The sequence below is a fragment of the Oncorhynchus mykiss genome, chromosome 10 (assembly GCF_057628025.1).
Source record: "Oncorhynchus mykiss isolate SJ-2025 chromosome 10, ASM5762802v1, whole genome shotgun sequence".
Lineage (NCBI taxonomy): Eukaryota > Metazoa > Chordata > Actinopteri > Salmoniformes > Salmonidae > Oncorhynchus > Oncorhynchus mykiss.
The window spans coordinates 50,627,994-50,646,715 of record NC_143031.1 but is presented as its reverse complement, the minus strand read 5'-3'; the positions used below and the strand labels follow the sequence as shown (position 1 = coordinate 50,646,715).

Below are 18,722 nucleotides of genomic sequence, written 5' to 3'. Positions count from 1 at the left end.
CTGGCTCATGCAGGTGACAGACCAATGCCTCACAAGGATTCTTCTCTCTAAGCTGAGAACTTGAAACTGAGATATACAGTGCATTGCGAAAGTATTCGGCCCCCTTGAACTTTGCGACCTTTTGCCACATTTCAGGCTTCAAACATAAAGATATAAAACTGTATTTTTTTGTGAAGAATCAACAACAAGTGGGACACAATCATGAAGTGGAACGACATTTATTGGATATTTCAAACTTTTTTAACAAATCAAAAACTGAAAAATTGGGCATGCAAAATTTTTCAGCCCCCTTAAGTTAATACTTTGTAGCGCCACCTTTTGCTGCGATTATAGCTGTAAGTCGCTTGGGGTATGTCTCTATCAGTTTTGCACATCGAGAGACTGACATTTTTTCCTATTCCTCCTTGCAAAACAGCTCGAGCTCAGTGAGGTTGGATGGAGAGCATTTGTGAACAGCAGTTTTCAGTTCTTTCCACAGATTCTCGATTGGATTCAGGTCTGAACTTTGACTTGGCCATTCTAACACCTGGATATGTTTATTTTTGAACCATTCCATTGTAGATTTTGCTTTATGTTTTGGATCATTGTCTTGTTGGAAGACAAATCTCCGTCCCAGTCTCAGGTCTTTTGCAGACTCCATCAGGTTTTCTTCCAGAATGGTCCTGTATTTGGCTCCATCCATCTTCCCATCAATTTTAACCATCTTCCCTGTCCCTGCTGAAGAAAAGCAGGCCCAAACCATGATGCTGCCACCACCATGTTTGACAGTGGGGATGGTGTGTTCAGGGTGATGAGCTGTGTTGCTTTTACGCCAAACATAAAGTTTTGCATTGTTGCCAAAAAGTTCAATTTTGGTTTCATCTGACCAGAGCACCTTCTTCCACATGTTTGGTGTGTCTCCCAGGTGGCTTGTGGCAAACTTTAAACGACACTTTTTATGGATATCTTTAAGAAATGGCTTTCTTCTTGCCACTCTTCCATAAAGGCCAGATTTGTGCAATATACGACTGATTGTTGTCCTATGGACAGAGTCTCCCACCTCAGCTGTAGATCTCTGCAGTTCATCCAGAGTGATCATGGGCCTCTTGGCTGCATCTCTGATCAGTCTTCTCCTTGTATGAGCTGAAAGTTTAGAGGGACGGCCAGGTCTTGGTAGATTTGCAGTGGTCTGATACTCCTTCCATTTCAATATTATCGCTTGCACAGTGCTCCTTGGGATGTTTAAAGCTTGGGAAATCTTTTTGTATCCAAATCCGGCTTTAAACTTCTTCACAACAGTATCTCGGACCTGCCTGGTGTGTTCCTTGTTCTCCATGATGCTCTCTGCGCTTTTAACGGACCTCTGAGACTATCACAGTGCAGGTGCATTTATACGGAGACTTGATTACACACAGGTGGATTGTATTTATCATCGTTAGTCATTTAGGTCAACATTGGATCATTCAGAGATCCTCACTGAACTTCTGGAGAGAGTTTGCTGCACTGAAAGTAAAGGGGCTGAATAATTTTGCACGCCCCATTTTTCAGTTTTTGATTTGTTAAAAAAGTTTGAAATATACAATAAATGTCGTTCCACTTCATGATTGTGTCCCACTTGTTGTTGATTCTTCACAAAAAAATACAGTTTTATATCTTTATGTTTGAAGCCTGAAATGTGGCAAAAGGTCGCAAAGTTCAAGGGGGCCAAATACTTTCGCAAGGCACTGTACGTACGGCCACTGTGGGGACAAAGTCATCGACTCCCTTATTTTTGAAGCCAGTGACTTTTGTTGTGTACTCCTCAATGCCTTCAGAAGAAGAATCCTAGAACATATTCCAGTCTGTGCTGGCAAAACAGTCCTGTAGCAACATGAATTGGTGCATGAGGCAGAAATAATGTAGTGTGACTTAAGTTACCATCAGCTGGAAAACTGTCCCTTTTTCTCAGCAGCGAGCAGGGGAGAGAAGGGATGGTGGGTTGGGAGAGAGGCAGCCTCCTTCCCCTCAGACTGACCATCAGATACAGGCCATCAGTCCAGTAAAAAAAGCTAATTATTATGCTCACTAAGCTGCACCTCACAAGTAACAAAACAAATAACATTGTGAAATATAATTTCATAATGGTCTGCAAAGAACATTGGTAGGGCAATTCAAGCATAGCCAATATGTAGTGATCATGTATTGGGTGTATAGCCTACTGCACAAACCTCATTGCTACAGAGCTATTTTAACTTTTTCATTTTGCATAGGCTTAAGTTTTCTAAGTCACGTTTCCAAAAGGAAAATCTGAGCGGAAGATCTCGGCCTGCATTTTGACTATTAAATCAATGTAAGAGTATGTACAACTTGGTATGGCAAACCACATTTGTTGGGGGGGATGCATACCAGAAAAGCCGCTACACAACCCAACACTAAACAATATATTATATCCATTCTTACAGTGTAAATTGAACCTTTATTTAACTAGGCAATCAGTTAAGAACAAATTCTTATTTACAATGACCGCCTACCAGGGAACAGTGGGTTAATGACAGATTTTACCTTGTCAGCTCGGCGATTCGATCCAGCATATAAGCAGACAATGAAAGCTCTTACAGTATTCAATGAATGTATTTCCCTAAACAGGTTATAGGCTACATATGCACCACCAAGTCAGAATAGTAGGCGAAATTAAGAAGGGAAAATATACCAAATTATTAGGGTGAGGCACATGTGTAGTAAGCTGTTAGTATCCCAACATACACTTAGTATTACTTTCTTAGCTACAGTATACATATCTCCCTGGCATATTACTTAATTTATGCAGCAGCATACAAGACATTTTTGGACTCACCTTGTTGTGCTGTGCTCACTTGAACAGGAAGGTGGTGTGGAGATCCTTCGTGGGCAAATTTTGTCATCAAAGTCTGGCGTTTTCTGGATTTATGGTGTTTTCAAGACAACTAGAAACTTGTGAAAATAACCCAAGGTCGAATCATAATGACAGTGATCAGTCAGTGATCTTCAGGTCATAGTTCTAGAAAAAGGTCAGAGCTCCTGACTTCAAAATGTATTTTCCCAGTCAGAGGTAGTTTTTTCCTCGAGTTCCCAGTTGTCTTGAACTCACTGAAGTCAGATTTCCCAGTTCTGAGCGAGGCAGAAATCATGCTGGATTGACAGCATGGCCAATGTTGAATGTTTTTAATTTTTAAGCTTGGAAAAGAGACCCCAAAAACCCAGATTTGGAACCACACAGCCACTCCACTGAATAGCAGGCTAGTGATTGCTATGCAATGCTTGCAGTTAGCCACTGACTCATTTGAAACCACTCATTGTTGAATTAGCCATTTCCAACTTGTGGTGTAATGTTTATGTCCAACGGCCGATGAGCACCGATATGTTTTATCTATCATTTCTCTTCATTATTTCTCTTATTATGGCAAGAATTAAAAAGGGGTTGCCAGTAGATTGTCAACTTGATTCAGGACTGCTAGCTAAGATTTTGAAAGTATGATGTTGACATGATCAGTCCAATGAGAGCTACTGTAGACATAACGTGATTTGACGTCCTATCCACAAAACAAAAGATCTACTACCAGTGTGATCATATACAGTGGGGAGAACAAGTATTTGATACACTGCCGATTTTGCAGGGGTTCCTACTTACAAAGCACGTTACAGCACGTCTGTAATGTTTATCATAGGTACACTTCAACTGTGAGAGACGGAATCTAAAACAAAAATCCAGAAAATCCCATTGTATGATTTTTAAGTAATTAATGTGCATTTTATTGCATGACATAAGTATTTGATACATCAGAAAAGCAGAACTTAATATTTGGTACAGAAACCTTTGTTTGCAATTACAGAGATCATACGTTTCCTGTAGTTCTTGACCAGGTTTGCACAAACTGCAGCAGGGATTTTGGTCCACTCCTCCATACAGACCTTCTCCAGATCCTTCAAGTTTCGGGGCTGTCGCTGGGCAATACGGACTTTCAGCTCCCTCCAAAGATTTTCTATTGGGTTCAGGTCTGGAGACTGGCTAGGCCACTCCAGGACCTTGAGATGCTTCTTACGGAGCCACTCCTTAGTTGCCCTGGCTGTGTGTTTCGGGTCATTGTCATGCTGGAAGACCCAGCCACGACCCATCTTCAATGCTCTTACTGAGGGAAGGAGGTTGTTGGCCAAGATCTTGCGATACATGGCCCCATCCATCCTCCCTTCAATACGGTGCAGTCATCCTGTCACCTTTGCAGAAAAGCATCCTCAAAGAATGATGTTTCCACCTCCATGCTTCACGGTTGGGATGGTGTTCTTGGGATTGTACTCATCCTTCTTCTTCCTCCAAACACGGCGAGTGGAGTTTAGACCAAAAAGCTTGATTTTTGTCTCATCAGACGACATGACCTTCTCCTATTCCTCCTCTGGATCATCCAGATGGTCATTGGCAAACTTCAGACGGGCCTGGACATGCGCTGGCTTGAGCAGGGGGACCTTGCGTGCGCTGTAGGATTTTAATCCATGGCGGCGTAGTGTGTTACTAATGGTTTTCTTTGAGACTGTGGTCCCAGCTCTCTTCAGGTCATTGACCAGGTCCTGCCGTGTAGTTCTGGCCTGATCCCTCATGATCATCGATATCCCACGAGGTGGGATATTGCATGTAGCCCCAGACCGCGGGTGATTGACCGTCATCTTGAACTTCTTCCATTTTCTAATAATTGCGCCAACAGTTGTTGCCTTCTCACCAAGCTGCTTGCCTATTGTCCTGTAGCCCATCCCAGCCTTGTGCAGGTCTACAATATTATCCCTGATGTCCTTACACAGCTCTCTGGTCTTGGCCATTGTGGAGAGGTTGGAGTCTGTTTGATTGAGTGTGTGGACAGTTGTCTTTTATACAGGTAACAAGTTCAAACAGGTGCAGTTAACACAGGTAATGAGTGGAGAACAGGAGGACTTCTTAAAGAAAAACTAACAGGTCTGTGAGAGCCAGAATTCTTACTGGTTGGTAGGTGATCAAATACTTATGTCATGCAATAAAATGCTAATTAATTACTTAAAAATCATACAATGGGATTTTCTAGATTTTTGTTTTAGATTCCGTCTCTCACAGTTGAAGTGTACCTATGATAAAAATTACAGACCTCTACATGCTTTGTAAGTAGGAAAACCTGCAAAATCCACATTGTATCAAATACTTGTTCTCCCCACTGTACATTGTAACATTGTAAAATATAATTTCATAATGGTCTGAGAAGAACATTGGCAGGGCAATTCAAGCATAGCCAATATGCAGTGATCCAATGACCTTGAGCTTTCTTGGATGGGCACTTCTGTAACTTTATGGCAGCACCCAAGGGGCTTGAATGTTCGAGCTGTTCCCTTAGATTTGGCGGTGACGTAGTGTCCCCATGAGTGACAGAACACTGAGCCAAGAAAACATTACCAAGCCCTACGCTCCGTATTTTCCGCTGGCTGTCCAACCACCACAGAAAGCACTGAGCTAGGCTGAAACACCTGCATTTTGGAGCTGCCTTACTCATGAAAGCAAAAAAAGAGACCATATTTGTATGCAGCTTTATTAACTATTATTATTATATATATTTTTTTACATTGTTTGCAAACTGATGTGTGACACATATTAATGCCAAAATGACAGGCAACCCCCCCAAAATGTTTTGGTAAAAATGTGGGGCTGTACACTTTCGCCACTGTACACACAGAATCAAATAAATGTGTGTGTGTTGAACAACACTGTGTGTGCATAACACACACACACTGGGGGGAGGGGCTCCCAGTTTTAATACAAATACTGTATTAAAAGGGTTTGAAAAGGTTATCAGCAGTGTAATTAATACCAGAGACAAAATCCCACCTTTCTCTCCTCCCACTGTCAACAACCACAGGCTTACTGATGGTACAGCAAGTAATATTGCAAATAGAAACGTGGGACCAGTTTCCCAGCCCTATAGATAAAACCTATACTCCTGGACTAAGCCATTGTTTTCCCCGTCAGTTTGATTGAGAACTAGACCTCATTTGCAATTATTAGCCTGAGCAATTATAAAAATGAGGATTCTCCGTGGAACATGCTTTGATCCTAGGAGTAATCCTTGTATAACATCGCACATCCACAAATGAAGCCCACAACTGTACAATATATCAGCGACTCAATCAACTGTATACAGACAGAGCAAATAGTCAACAAAAAAACATCCCCAGAATGCAATAGATGTGTTTTTGTGTCACTTATGCAAGGCATACACGAAACTATTGCGCCTCGTTTTTGTCGTCCCAGATGAATGAAGGAGGCCCAGTTGATGGCTATTCCGTTCTCCAGACCCGTCGGACGTCATGATAATTTTATTGCGTGCAAAATTCTGGACGTGCGTCTTGTAGTATGAGCAGTGCTACGACGCGATTGGATAATGACTACAGCCAATAGTCCAATGACCAAAACAATGACGGCGAAGATGAAAGCAACAACATGCAGGTTGTCACTAGTTACCACAGCCACAAAGTCAACATTGGCTATGTCTTAAAAACAAATATTTGGGGTCTTAATTTAAGGTTATGCTTAATTATAAGGTTAGCAGTACGGTTAAGGTTAGGGTTTAAGTTCTGATTTTAAGAAGATGAATTGTAGACATGCTTCAAAGAGTGGATTTTAAGGGTGCAGGAGTTGGGGGAAGTGGCTAGGGACTATATGAAAAAGGGATAGATGTAAACGCCCGAATACCCAAAAGAGGCTTAAATGCTCATATGATGATTTAAAGGCAACGATAAAGTATTTGAAGCAATCAAGATCTAAAAAAGTTCACAGCAAAACAAAAAGTTCAAAGGTAAAACCTAGTCCCAACCCAACAGTCTACTGTCTTGTCAGCTCCTGTCAATCATTACTTCCTTTAGTTTGTGGTGTTGTCATGGTATCAGTTACCATGGTTACCATTAGTACTATTTTCATGGTTAGAATAAGAAACAAGAACAAAGCCTAGTAGCTCTCTCTCTGGTCTCCCAAAGAGACAGATCAAAAGAGAGACATACTAGTAAACCATGTTACATCCACATATCCCTGTGTCCGTCAGTCTGTGTTAAAACAAACCATTCAAGTCTGGGTTGGTACAATGAATGCAACAATGACTAACCAGTAGGGTTTGTATGGAAGAGTACAAGGATAAATCTCATGTTTCAATCATTCCCATCATCACAAGGTTTAATTCACCACATATTAGTTGAAATAAGGACAGAGCTCTTAATATTCAATAGCACATTTTTGGGGGGATCAATACCAGACTCATATGCATAAGCATAGGTTTGACAGACAATGTGAACAGTCCAGAGTTAGGGTTCATACTGAAAACAGCGTCTTTATTAGTTCCGATGCATCAATACAAAAACGCAGACAAGCTTCCTGACTGGCCCCTCGAAATGCTAGTTCGGCTGCCTCTCGCCACAACCCACTGATAACCAGGGTGGCAAGGGGCGGGTCTACACAGCCAAAGGAACGTTACACAACAACCCGCCAACCGATCGGACCCTTTCGTCACCATCCCCTAAACGTTGAAAAATATTTTGCTTAAAAATCAAAGAGAAAAAAAGGAAGCACAGCATACCCTATCGCATGTTATTAAAAGGAAAAGAAAAGGAGAAAGGTTGTCTGACAACAAACAATTTCTCCATTAGGTCCATGTCCTATAACTCCATCTGTCAGCAGTTTATTTCAAGTGTTTGGTGTCGACACTCTGCCTGCCTGACAGTGGTAATATCCTTACTAAATAAAATACTGGATGATGTGGCTGGCAAAAAAAGAGGGAGGAAAGAGTGAGTGATAGACTGAAGAAGAGATGTGCCGGGAGACAATCATGGCTAGATACACAGTAGCTAGAAACGGATTCCGATGGGACACAAGAAGTGGGTAAGGAGGGTTAGCTAGTGGGATAGGAGGAGAGGAAGCTAAGGAGGCTCTGAATCTGAAAGGAACGGGTCCATTTTGAGGGGGCAGGCAGGCGTACGGATGGATGAGTTGATCAGAGTGAGTGGTATATTCGGAAGGAGTGGGATAAGGGGGGGGATACAGTGCCCCCCCACCAGCCCGTTCTATCGGTCCATCTCATCCAGAAGGGGTGTTGCGTCTCCAGCGATGGACATTGGGGTGCTCTCGATCATGGGGCTGGGGGAAGGCCGTGGGGTCATCCTGGGGGTCTTCTGCTTCTTCCTCTCCGCCTCCTTGTCCTGGAGCCACTGCTCCGCCATCTTGGCCCAGTCCACCGCCGTGCTGCCGCTCGACCTGCAGGGGGAGACAGAGTAGAAGGTGGGGTTAAGTACAGGGCAGCTTGGATGGATGTAGTGTTTTAGAGGGCTGGGTTAGTTACAAAGCAGCTTGGATAATGTAGTGTTCTATAAGGCTGGGTTAGTTACAAAGCAGCTTGGATAATGTAGTGTTCTATAAGGCTGGGTTAGTTACAAAGCAGCTTGGATAATGTAGTGTTCTATAAGGCTGGGTTAGGTACAGGGCAGATGGTTTACGACGTCAATGTGCAAGTAGTTTTAGAACCGTTTACGACATTGCTTACGAATGTAAAAGGTGGTCCTGGCGATGCGATATAGGAAGATACAAATATTGTGCCAGTAATATGATTTAGATCTTTGACCTGGTTGAGATAGAAACAATCCAGTTTCGCTATAGTAATGGTGCAACCATGACCTTAATGAATCTGCACTGGCTTGTTTCTCTAGGGCACTTGGAAACAATGGTACAGCGAAGCCTGATTATTAGTACAACTATTATATGCAAGATATTTTTCATAGTCGCATAGCACTCCCAAAATAAAACTGCTGGTCACACAGCTAAATATTTTGTCGCACTTTAGAACCCTGGTTACATTTCAGCATGCAACGTCTGGACCTTCTTAATATCTGGGTGCATGACATGAGCCGGGATATTTTGGTTCTCAGAGACGTGGCTAAATGTCTCGATCCCGCATAAGGATATTGACAGTGCTAATTACAACATCTTCAGGTGTGACAGAACAAACAGGAGGAGGGGTGGCTATATATTTGAAATAAACTTGTGGCATCACGTTCTCTAAATATCCCTATCCCCAAATGTATTTTTTTGTTTTTGGTTATAGATGTTGCCAAAAGCGAAAATTAGCATTTTTCTGTTGTGGGTATTTACCTCACTGGGGCTGATTTGCTTGATCCTTTCTTGCTGCAGCTTTCTGATACTCTAATTGGGGAATCATTTATATATATTTTTAAGCTGACAATTATCTCGGGTGCTATCTGCCGGGTCTGGAAGCATGTGCCCCCTCTTCACAAAGGTGGTGACAGCTCTGACAAGAATATTTACTGCCCGATCTCACTCAAATTAGATATTTTCTAGCTTCAAATGTGTCCATCGGTCTGGTTTCAGGCGAAGTCACTACATCTGCTGCTTCTTTGGTGATAAATGACATAGTAAATTGCATGGACAAGAGACAGCATTGTGCTGCCCTTTTCATAGACCTGTTGATGGCTTTCGACACTGTTGACCATTCCTTATTAATTCGTAGACGGTCTGAAATTGGCCTGGGTCAGGCTACCTGCAATTGGTTTGAAAACTACCTGACATTAAAGACAACGTGTTTATTCTGATGGTGCTGTCAGGTGTCCCCCAAGGGCAGAATTTGGGCCCTGTATTTTTTTACTATCTATATAAACAACATCCGTAAGAAATTGTGGCCTCCAATTGTATGCGTACGATATGGTTGTGTATTTTGTTGCCCCTTTCGTTGACAAGGCTCTTTCAGAACTACAATCTGCCTTTTTTGCCTTGCAGAAAGACTTTGTTGAACCAAAATTGGTACTTAATACAGGTAAAACTAAGCATATGTTATTTTCCAAAAAACGCTTAAAAATGTATCTGGCGATTTATGAATAAGAACATTGGACGGTGCATACATTGATTGTGTCCCCGCGTCTAAATATCTGGGTGTCTGAATTGACGAAAAGCCATCTTTCAAAAAGTAAATTGATGAGTTAGTTAACCTGTTAAACTCGAGTGGTTGTTAAAGCAAGTACCGGGTCCAACGACTTTGGGGGACACCCCACCACACACATTTTTTGTCCGAAAAACAGAAAGAGACATATCATTTGAAAGCTTACTGCTCAAATCAAACTCAAATCTTACTGCTGGCAATGCCATACAAAGGCCATAAATCATGTGCTATGGTCATATTCATAGAGTATGGCTAAATAGGCTTGGAAATGGTACACCCTAATGGTCATTGTAAAGCAATGCATTTCTTTCTCCATCTACATTAGGCATCCTCCACATGCACTGTTGATCTAGCTCAGTGTTTCTCAACCCTGGTCCTCGAGTACCCCCAACCAATGTTCCCTCAAAAACAAAAAATCTGTCAGTGAGCAAATTCCAGGTCTGCTGAGCGCAAACCTGAACATTGAGAAAATTCTGTGCAACTTCAGGTGAGCGTTTACTGTGAACACAGACTGTACACGCTTTAAGTAACAGTTTTAACCAGAGTGGCCTACCACCATAACATTTTAACATGTTAATAAATGTTCTATCATTCAGGCAGCAAATGTGTGGTGTTCAATGTAGGCCTACATTCCATGAGAATTTAAAAAATAAACATGTAGGGCTTGACATTAACCTTTTTATCCACTTGTCCTTCAGACAAGGTGACTGAAAATGTATTCAGACCCTTTGCTATGAGATTCAAAATGTTTTCCTTCGACCTATATCAAGTCCCACAGTTGACAGTGTAAAAACCACAAGGTCAAAGGAATAGAGATCCGAAGCAGGATTGCGCCGAGGCACAGCTCTGGGGAAGGGTAACAAAACATTTCTGCAGCATTGAAGGTCCCCATGAACACAGTGGCCTCCATCATTCTTAAATGGAAGAAGTTTGGAACCACCAAGACTCTTCCTAGAGCTGTCCGCCCATACAAACTGAGAAATCGGGGGCGAAGGGCCATGGGCTGCAAGGTTATCAAGAACCTGATCACTCTGATAGAGCTCCAGAGTTCCTCCTTGGAGATGGGAAAACCTTCCAGAAAGACAACCATCTCTGCAGCACTCCACCAATCAGGCCTTCATGGTAGAGTGGCCAGAAGGAAGCCACTCCTCAGTAAAAGGCACATGACAACCCGCTTGGAGTTTGCCAAAAAGGCTGATGAAAACCAAGATTGAACTCTTTGGCCTGAATGCCAAAGTCGTGTCTGGAGGAAACCTGGCACCATCCCTACGGTGAAGCATGGTGGTGGCAGCATCATGCTGTGGGGATGTTTTTCAGCAGCAGGGACTGGGAGACTAGTCAGGATTGAGGGAAAGATAAAGAGCAAAGTACAGAGAGATCCTTGATGAAAACCTGCTCCAAAGGTTCACCTTCCAACAGGACAACGACCCTAAGTCCACAGCTAAGACAACGCAGGAGTGGCAGTGAAGAGTAATTGAGAGGTTCAGCAAAGAAGAATCGTAGAGAAACTCCCCAAAAACAGGCGTGCCAAGCTTGTAGAGTCATACCAAAGACGACTCGAGGCTGTAATCGCTGCCAAAGGTGCTTCAACAAAGTACTGAGTAAAAGGTCTGAATATTTATAGAAATGTGTTATCAGTTTATTATTTATACATTTGCCAAAATATCAAAAACTGGTTCTGCTGTATCATTATGGGGTACTATGTGTAGATTGATGAGGGGAAAAAAACTATTCAATCCATTTTTAGAATAAGGCTGCAACGTAACAAAAAAAGTCAAGGCGTCTGAAGATCACATGCCGTTTCCACTGTATGTACATTAATGGATAGGTAGAGACTTCAGTTCTCTCCTAATATGCATATAATTTATGTTAGACAAAAAATGAAGGCATGGCAACGTTGCACAAGACCTTGAAATTCCTATGGGAATTGTTTAGAACGCCACCATTAGGTGAATGATCAGATTGTTTGGAACAGTAATTTGGTGACATATTTTATGTCAAACCTAGACTTTGAAATCTCTTATTCCCCAACATGGGGACAATTGTGGGGACAATTGTGGGGACCCTCTTGCACAAACTTCTGTCATACCTTACTTCATTGTTAACCCAGAGAAGTCCGAGCTACCAGACCCAGTCTCAGACAAACAAGCGTCTGCTAAATTAATCAAATATAAAAAATAATGGCTAACTCTAGAGATCTTTTTGGTTTCCACTGAGTTCGGTAGATCTGCGTTTAGTTTTTTAGATTTTTTTCCACACCTTACTTGTGGAATGAAGTTGGATGTTTTGGTGCTGCTAAGGCAGATCAAATGGCCTTTTTACTGATGAATGTTCGTTTTTCATCATTGTGTATTCTAAGTTATTTTCTTAATTGCTTGTAAATATTGTATGTTTTTAGTCCGTTGGAAATGTAAAATTGTATGATTGTGTACATGCAGGGCCTTTAGCCTTGGTTTCAATGATACATGTTTAAACAAAGATAAACAAGAAGGGTAAAAAGTATTATAGAGGGCTGGGTTAAGTACAGGGCAGTCTGGATGTTGTAGTCTTTTAGAGGGTTAGGTACAGGGCAGCTTCAACGGTGCAGTGCTATCTGTGCTATCTCGTGCTCTGTGAAGAGAATGGGGTGCAAAACTCCAAACCTTGAGGCTGGGGCACATCATTTGGAATTTGGCTTAGAACACAATTTAAACTCCATCTTATACACACATGACCATGCATCCAACTAAACCACACGCACACTCCCCATCTCTACTTACTTAGGCTGCTGCGGCGTGCGTCCTCTGGAAGAGGTGGAGGAGGAGGAAGGTGTGTTGGACGAGTGTCCATGGTGACTGTTGCTGCTGCTGTGGCCCTGCCCTTGGCTGCTCTGTGTGTGTCCGTGGGAGGACAAGGGGGTGGAGGAGGGGTACTGGGGCGTACCCATGGTTTGCTGGCTGGGGGTGGTGTATGAGTAGCTGGGGGTCATCATGGGCGTCGACATCGGCTGCTGGGGCGTTGCAAATACCTGCAAATTAATCAATCAGTAAATTAATCAGTCTTTCCATCAATCAGCTGATATGTGGCAAACATCAGTAAAAAAAGAGAACGTTCCACTTTTAATATTTCACTATTTCGGTTTTCATCTCTCCAATGTGATTATGGTCCATGTGTGATGATCTTTCTGCGACAACAAGCTTCCTTAGCATCACTCAGGTGGGTGCTACACACTGCGAGTTACCTTAATTATACCCTAATATAATACAAGCCTATTGGATCACTGGGAAAACGTTTAGTGCTATAAACCCAAAACAAACAAAAACTCACGTGATAGGCTGAGGAGTTGCCTCCCCCACCCCCACTGCTGCCCCCGGTGTAACCGTATTGGCTGGAGCCCCACTGGGCGGGTGTGGTGTTGGCATTCTGGCCCTGGCCCTGCCCTGTCACCGCGGCGATGGCACTGAACATCTGAGAAGTCATGTTCCGCGGGAGAGCGTTGACAGCTCGCGTCAGGTCTGAAAGACAGAGAGAGAGACAGAGATGTGTAGGGGGAGGGCAGGAAGGAAGGATAGAGAGAGAAGTCAGAAATACTGTTAGGTTATCTTTGTTTGGATAGGACACCAAAAAAAAAGATTTTCAAATTGAACATTTCTGGTGTGTGTGTGTGTGTGTGTGTGTGTGTGTGTGTGTCTGACCTGCGATGTTGATGTTAGCTGGTGTAGCGTTGACAGAAGCAGGTGTCCGTGTTCGACTACTACTGCTGGGGGTGATGCCTGAAGACAAAAATACAACCAATAAAATCCAAAATAGCACAATAAAGTGTAGAGATGGGCGTCTGAAATAATGACATTATTCGAATAGTATCATGAAATTAATTGAAATACGTGTGTTTTTAACCTCAGCCTAGCCTGTGGGCGAGGTAGAGACGCTGACACTGCAGCGGGATTGGGGCGGTGTATGTGAGAGTGCCCTGCATCGGGTCGGATACCCATTGTTCACGACAGTTGACCCTCAAATATTCTTTCAACCTGCGGGTCGGCTCACAATTCAGAACAATTATATTGCGGGTCTGAAAAGTTTTAAAATGAAGATGTTTTTTTATTTTATTTTTACAAACTCAGGAGCTTGTTTTGAGGCGAATTCCGGACATATAGGCTGCCAGTCACGCACGCAGTGGATCAAGGAACTGTCCATTATTTATGTGGTGCTGAAACTTATGTTTCACCCCCCCCCCTCCAAGTGTACTTTTCCTGGCGAGCATAGCTCAAGCAAAAATGTCTAACATAGGCCTAACTGTGGAAGGATTTCAGAGTCATTGTCGACAAGGACAACAACCCAGTATATTGATACAGTCAGCTTAAAGTGCAAACAGGTATTTGTTTATGATAGGCTAATTTGGTTTATTATCAGTTAATTATTACATTAATTCAGACTTTCGTTCATTTAGACCATACCCAGGCCATGTCAAGTTTGAGTAGCCTAGGCTATAGACTACTAAATTAATACATTTTTGCAGCCTATATTCGATTCTGGGAATTATTTAAGTTTCAATTAAACTATTTGATTATCTAAACAATATTGAATGTAAAGGTATTGTTTAGTTATGTCGGCTATAGGCTTTCATTAGGTAAGAAGACTAATCAGAAGGCCCTTTTTTCAGAGAGACTTGAGTTGTCAATGTGCGGCGTCTCATTGTAAAAATTGAGTTGTAAATAATTGCAGGAAGCAAGGTACCACGTTCATCTGTACAAACAATAGTACCCAAGTATAAATACCATGGGACCACGCAGCCGTCGCGTTCTGTCTCCTAGAGATGAACGTACTTTGGTGAGAAAAGTGCAAATCAATCCCAGAACAGCAAAAAACAGGTACAAAAGTATCTATATCCACAGTAAAACGAGTCCTATATCGACATAACCTGAAAGGCAGCTCAGCAAGGAAGAAGCCACTGCTCCAAAAGCTCCATAAAAAAGCCCAGACTACAGTTTGCAACTGCACATGGGGATTGTACTTTTTGGAGAAATGTCCTCTGGTCTGATGAAACAAAAATAGAACTGTTTGGCCATAATAACCATCATTATGTTTGGAGGAAAAACGGGGAGGCTTGCAAGCCGAAGAACACACATGCTGCTCCAGAGCCAGCGCTCTTCTTCCATGCATCAAAACTTCGTCATTTGCACATGGTCTCTCGTTCACATTCGCATGTAAATGTCCAAATTCACCAAAAATGACATTTGGTAGCTACTACCTATACTTCTATAACTTTATTAGCCGGATTGCCTGTCTTTGCAATTAGTTTATTTTTGTTTGCACTTGTTAGCATATTTAGCTAGCAGCCTCCACGGAAATGCACTATTACTCGTGCTAATTTTGTTAGCTTTCTGGTAATATTAAATGTTTTTGCGGTTTACCGTCCCTTGTGTACTAAAATGGTAATATCTTAAATCCCGTGATGAGTAGGATGGTATGAAAATCTGGATACGGCCCAACCCTAGCACTTTCTATAGTATTTTATTTCATTTAAAACCCTTGAGATGGGAAAACATGACAGAATGTTAACATCAGGTGAAATTAAGTGTTTTTTTTGTTTTTTTATCAAGTTACACTACCCAAAATGTACTCTACTCGTGGAACGACCATCATACCTGGTACCGGTTCCTGGAAGTGGTCTTTGAACCAGCGGAACAGTCCGTTAACTGTGGGGAACATCTGGGAGCGGTAGCGGAACCCGTCAGGACTGATGGTCACAAACTCAACACTGCAGAGACAGAGCAGAGGACAACAAGACAGATTCAGATACAACACATCACCTCACTCAGAACAGTCAGCTGCTCCAAACTGTATTAGTTAAAAGGTTTAGAGTTTAGTCGAGGGTGTCAAATCAAAAACGCATATTTTGACCAATGAGTTAAATAACGTTAATTGTGTAGATAATCCCCTAGGAAAACCAATGGTCCAAACTTCATCTCTATCATAATCCGTTCAAAAGTTTGTTTTTACCCTTGCATGACGGCCAAAATTAGAGGCCAGAGGAAAAAACGTGGACAAACATAAGAAAAATTGCACAGCATCGAGAGCCTACCTGACAGGCTGAATGAAGGCTACGTGACAGGCCCACTTTCCGAGTTGAATTTATAATCTTTGGCGAATCCACAGGACATAACATCTATCTTAACTCTATATTGTTTTAAGTAGTATTTTTATATTTTAGTATATGCTTTTCATATTAATGCAAAATGCCTGCTATTTTTTTCAAGATTTCTCACAAAACACGCATCTCTATGAAATGTCATCGGAGCACTGAGCAAGCTTTTTTTTTTTACATTCAAATCAGTTTGTGTCATGTTAATTCAGCTTTTTGGGACCCACAGAAACAACTTTGCAGATGACCACATCATCTAAAATCATCAAAAGTAGTTGCGAAAAAGCACACCGCTCTGTCAACAGAGCTCAGTGCTTATTATCGAATGTATTAGGTTACAAAATCAGACTTTTTGGATATAATGTTAATATGTTAGAGAGACCACATTGAACAATTCAGATTTCGTACTGAGGAAAGTCGTATTTCATACTCATGAATGTGCTGGTTGTCATATCGCTGCTGCCATTTTAATGGCATTTGCGAACATGTTTGAAACTTGGAAACATGAACACACAAGCTCGCTCCATTCTAACAACTGACTCGTGAAATAAGCTCATCAACTGCGCCTGCAGCAGATGTGATACCCTCTGTCGTGGCATTGAAACTAGAGGTTGACCGATTAATTGGACTGGCCGATTAATTAGGGCCGATTTAAAGTTTTCATAACAATTGGAAATCAATATTTTTGGGCACCGATTTTTTAATATATTTTTTATTTACCTTAATTTAACTAGGCAAGTCAGTTAAGAACACATTCTTATTTTCAATGACGGCCTAGTGGGTTAACTGCCTTGTTCAGGGACAGAACGACAGATTTTCACCTTGTCAGCTCGGGGGATCCAATCTTGCAACCTTACAGTTAACTCGTTCAACGCTCTAACCACCTGCCGCTCATTGCACTCCACGAGGAGCCTGCCTGTTACGCGAATGCAGTAGAAGCCAAGGTAAGTTGCTAGCTAGCATTAAACTTATCTTATAAAAAACAATCAATCAATCATAATCACTAGTCAACACATGGTTGATGATATTACTAGTTCATCTTGTGTGTCGTGCGTTGCATATAATCGATGCAACGCTGGGGGATGATATACAATGGCGCATTTGCGAAAAAAGCACAATTGTTGGACGACTGTACCTAACCATAAACACCAATGCCTTTCTTAAAATCAATATACAGAAGTATTTATTTTTAAACCTGCATATTTAGCTAAAATAAATCCAGGTTAGCAGGCAATATTAACCGGTTGAAATTGTGTCATTTCGCTTGCGTTCATTGCACGCAGAGTCAAGGTATATGCAACAGTTTGGGCAGCCTGGCTCATTGCGAACTAATTTGCCAGAATTTTACATAATTATGACATTACATTGAAGGTTGTGCAATGTAACAAGAATATTTAGACTTCGGGAAGCCACCCATTAGATAAAATACCGAACGGTTCTGTATTTCACTGAAATAATAAACATTTTGTTTCCGGATTTGACCATATTAATGACCAAAGGCTCGTATTTCTGTGTGTTATTATGTAATAATTAAGTCTATGATTTGATAGAGCAGTCTGACTGAGCGATGGTACTTTTGTGCGTTTTGCCAGCAGCTCTTCGCAAGCACAGCACTGTTTATGACTTCAAGCCTATCAGCCTAATGGCTGGTGTAACCAATGTGAAATGGCTAGTTAGCTGGGTGTGCGCTAATAGCGTTTCAAACGCCACTCGCTCTGAGACTTGGAGTAGTTATTCCCCTTGTTCTGCAAGGGCCGCGGCTTTTGTGGAGCGATGGGTAACGCTGCTTCGAGTGTGGCTGTTGTCGATGTGTTCCTGGTTCGAGCCCAGGTAGGGGCGAGGAGAGGGACGTAACCTATACGGTTACACTGGCAATACTATAGTGCCTATAAGAACATACGGTATATGAAAAGGTATATGAAATACAAATGGTATAGAGAGAAATAGTCCGATAAATACTATATTAACTACAACCTAAAACCTCTTACCTTGGAATATTGAAGTCTCATGTTAAAAGGAACCACCAACTTTCATATGTTCTCATGTTCTGAGCAAGGAACTCAAACGGTAGCTTTTTTTACATGGCACATATCACTTTTACTTTCTCTTCCAACACTTTGTTTTTGCATTATTTAAACCAAATTGAACATGTTTCATTATTTATTTGAGGCTAAATCGATTTTATTGATATATTATATTAAGTTAAAAGAAGTGTTCATTCAGTATTGTTGTAATTGTCATTATTACAAAAAACCCACAAAAAAAACGTCAGATTAATCGGTATTGACTTTTTTTGGTCCTCCAATAATCGGTATCGGTGTTGAAAAATCATAATTGGTCGACCTTTAATTGAAACGCCAGCTCAACAAAACGCCACCATGCTTGATGCTAGGTACAAGGACCGCTATTTCAATGCAGACAAGAAACAGGGTTTACGTGAAATGTTACATACACAGCTGGACAAGATGGAAACAAACACAGTGACAGTGCGCACCGAGGAAGAGAGGCCACTGACAGACAGAGCTGAAACTTCACTGTTTGACATGTATTAAGAAATCCTGGTTGAGAATGAAATGACTGAACAAATTAACAATGAAGCAGAACAGAAAGTTAAAGAAATTGTTTTTGATTGTGTTTTCCTGGTAATGAGGACATACATAAAT

The 18,722-nt window shown here is 41.7% G+C and overlaps 1 protein-coding gene across 2 annotated transcripts in view; it reads right to left on the bottom strand.

Moving 5' to 3' along the window:
- Positions 1–5,523: 5,523 nt before the first annotated feature.
- Positions 5,524–18,722, bottom strand: part of LOC110534212 (transcription elongation factor SPT6) — a 51,331-nt gene continuing 38,132 nt past the window's right edge. The window contains exons 34-38 of one of the 2 annotated variants that reach the window (XM_021618930.3): positions 15,563–15,675; positions 13,613–13,690; positions 13,245–13,432; positions 12,698–12,945; positions 5,524–8,245 (exon numbers count right to left, since the gene is read on the bottom strand). In XM_021618930.3, coding sequence (XP_021474605.1) covers positions 8,056–8,245; positions 12,698–12,945; positions 13,245–13,432; positions 13,613–13,690; positions 15,563–15,675 — 817 coding nt within the window. In that variant the 3' untranslated portion in view covers positions 5,524–8,055. The remainder of the gene's footprint in view (positions 8,246–12,697; positions 12,946–13,244; positions 13,433–13,612; positions 13,691–15,562; positions 15,676–18,722) is intronic. The other variant, XR_016483778.1, reaches the window with a different exon arrangement.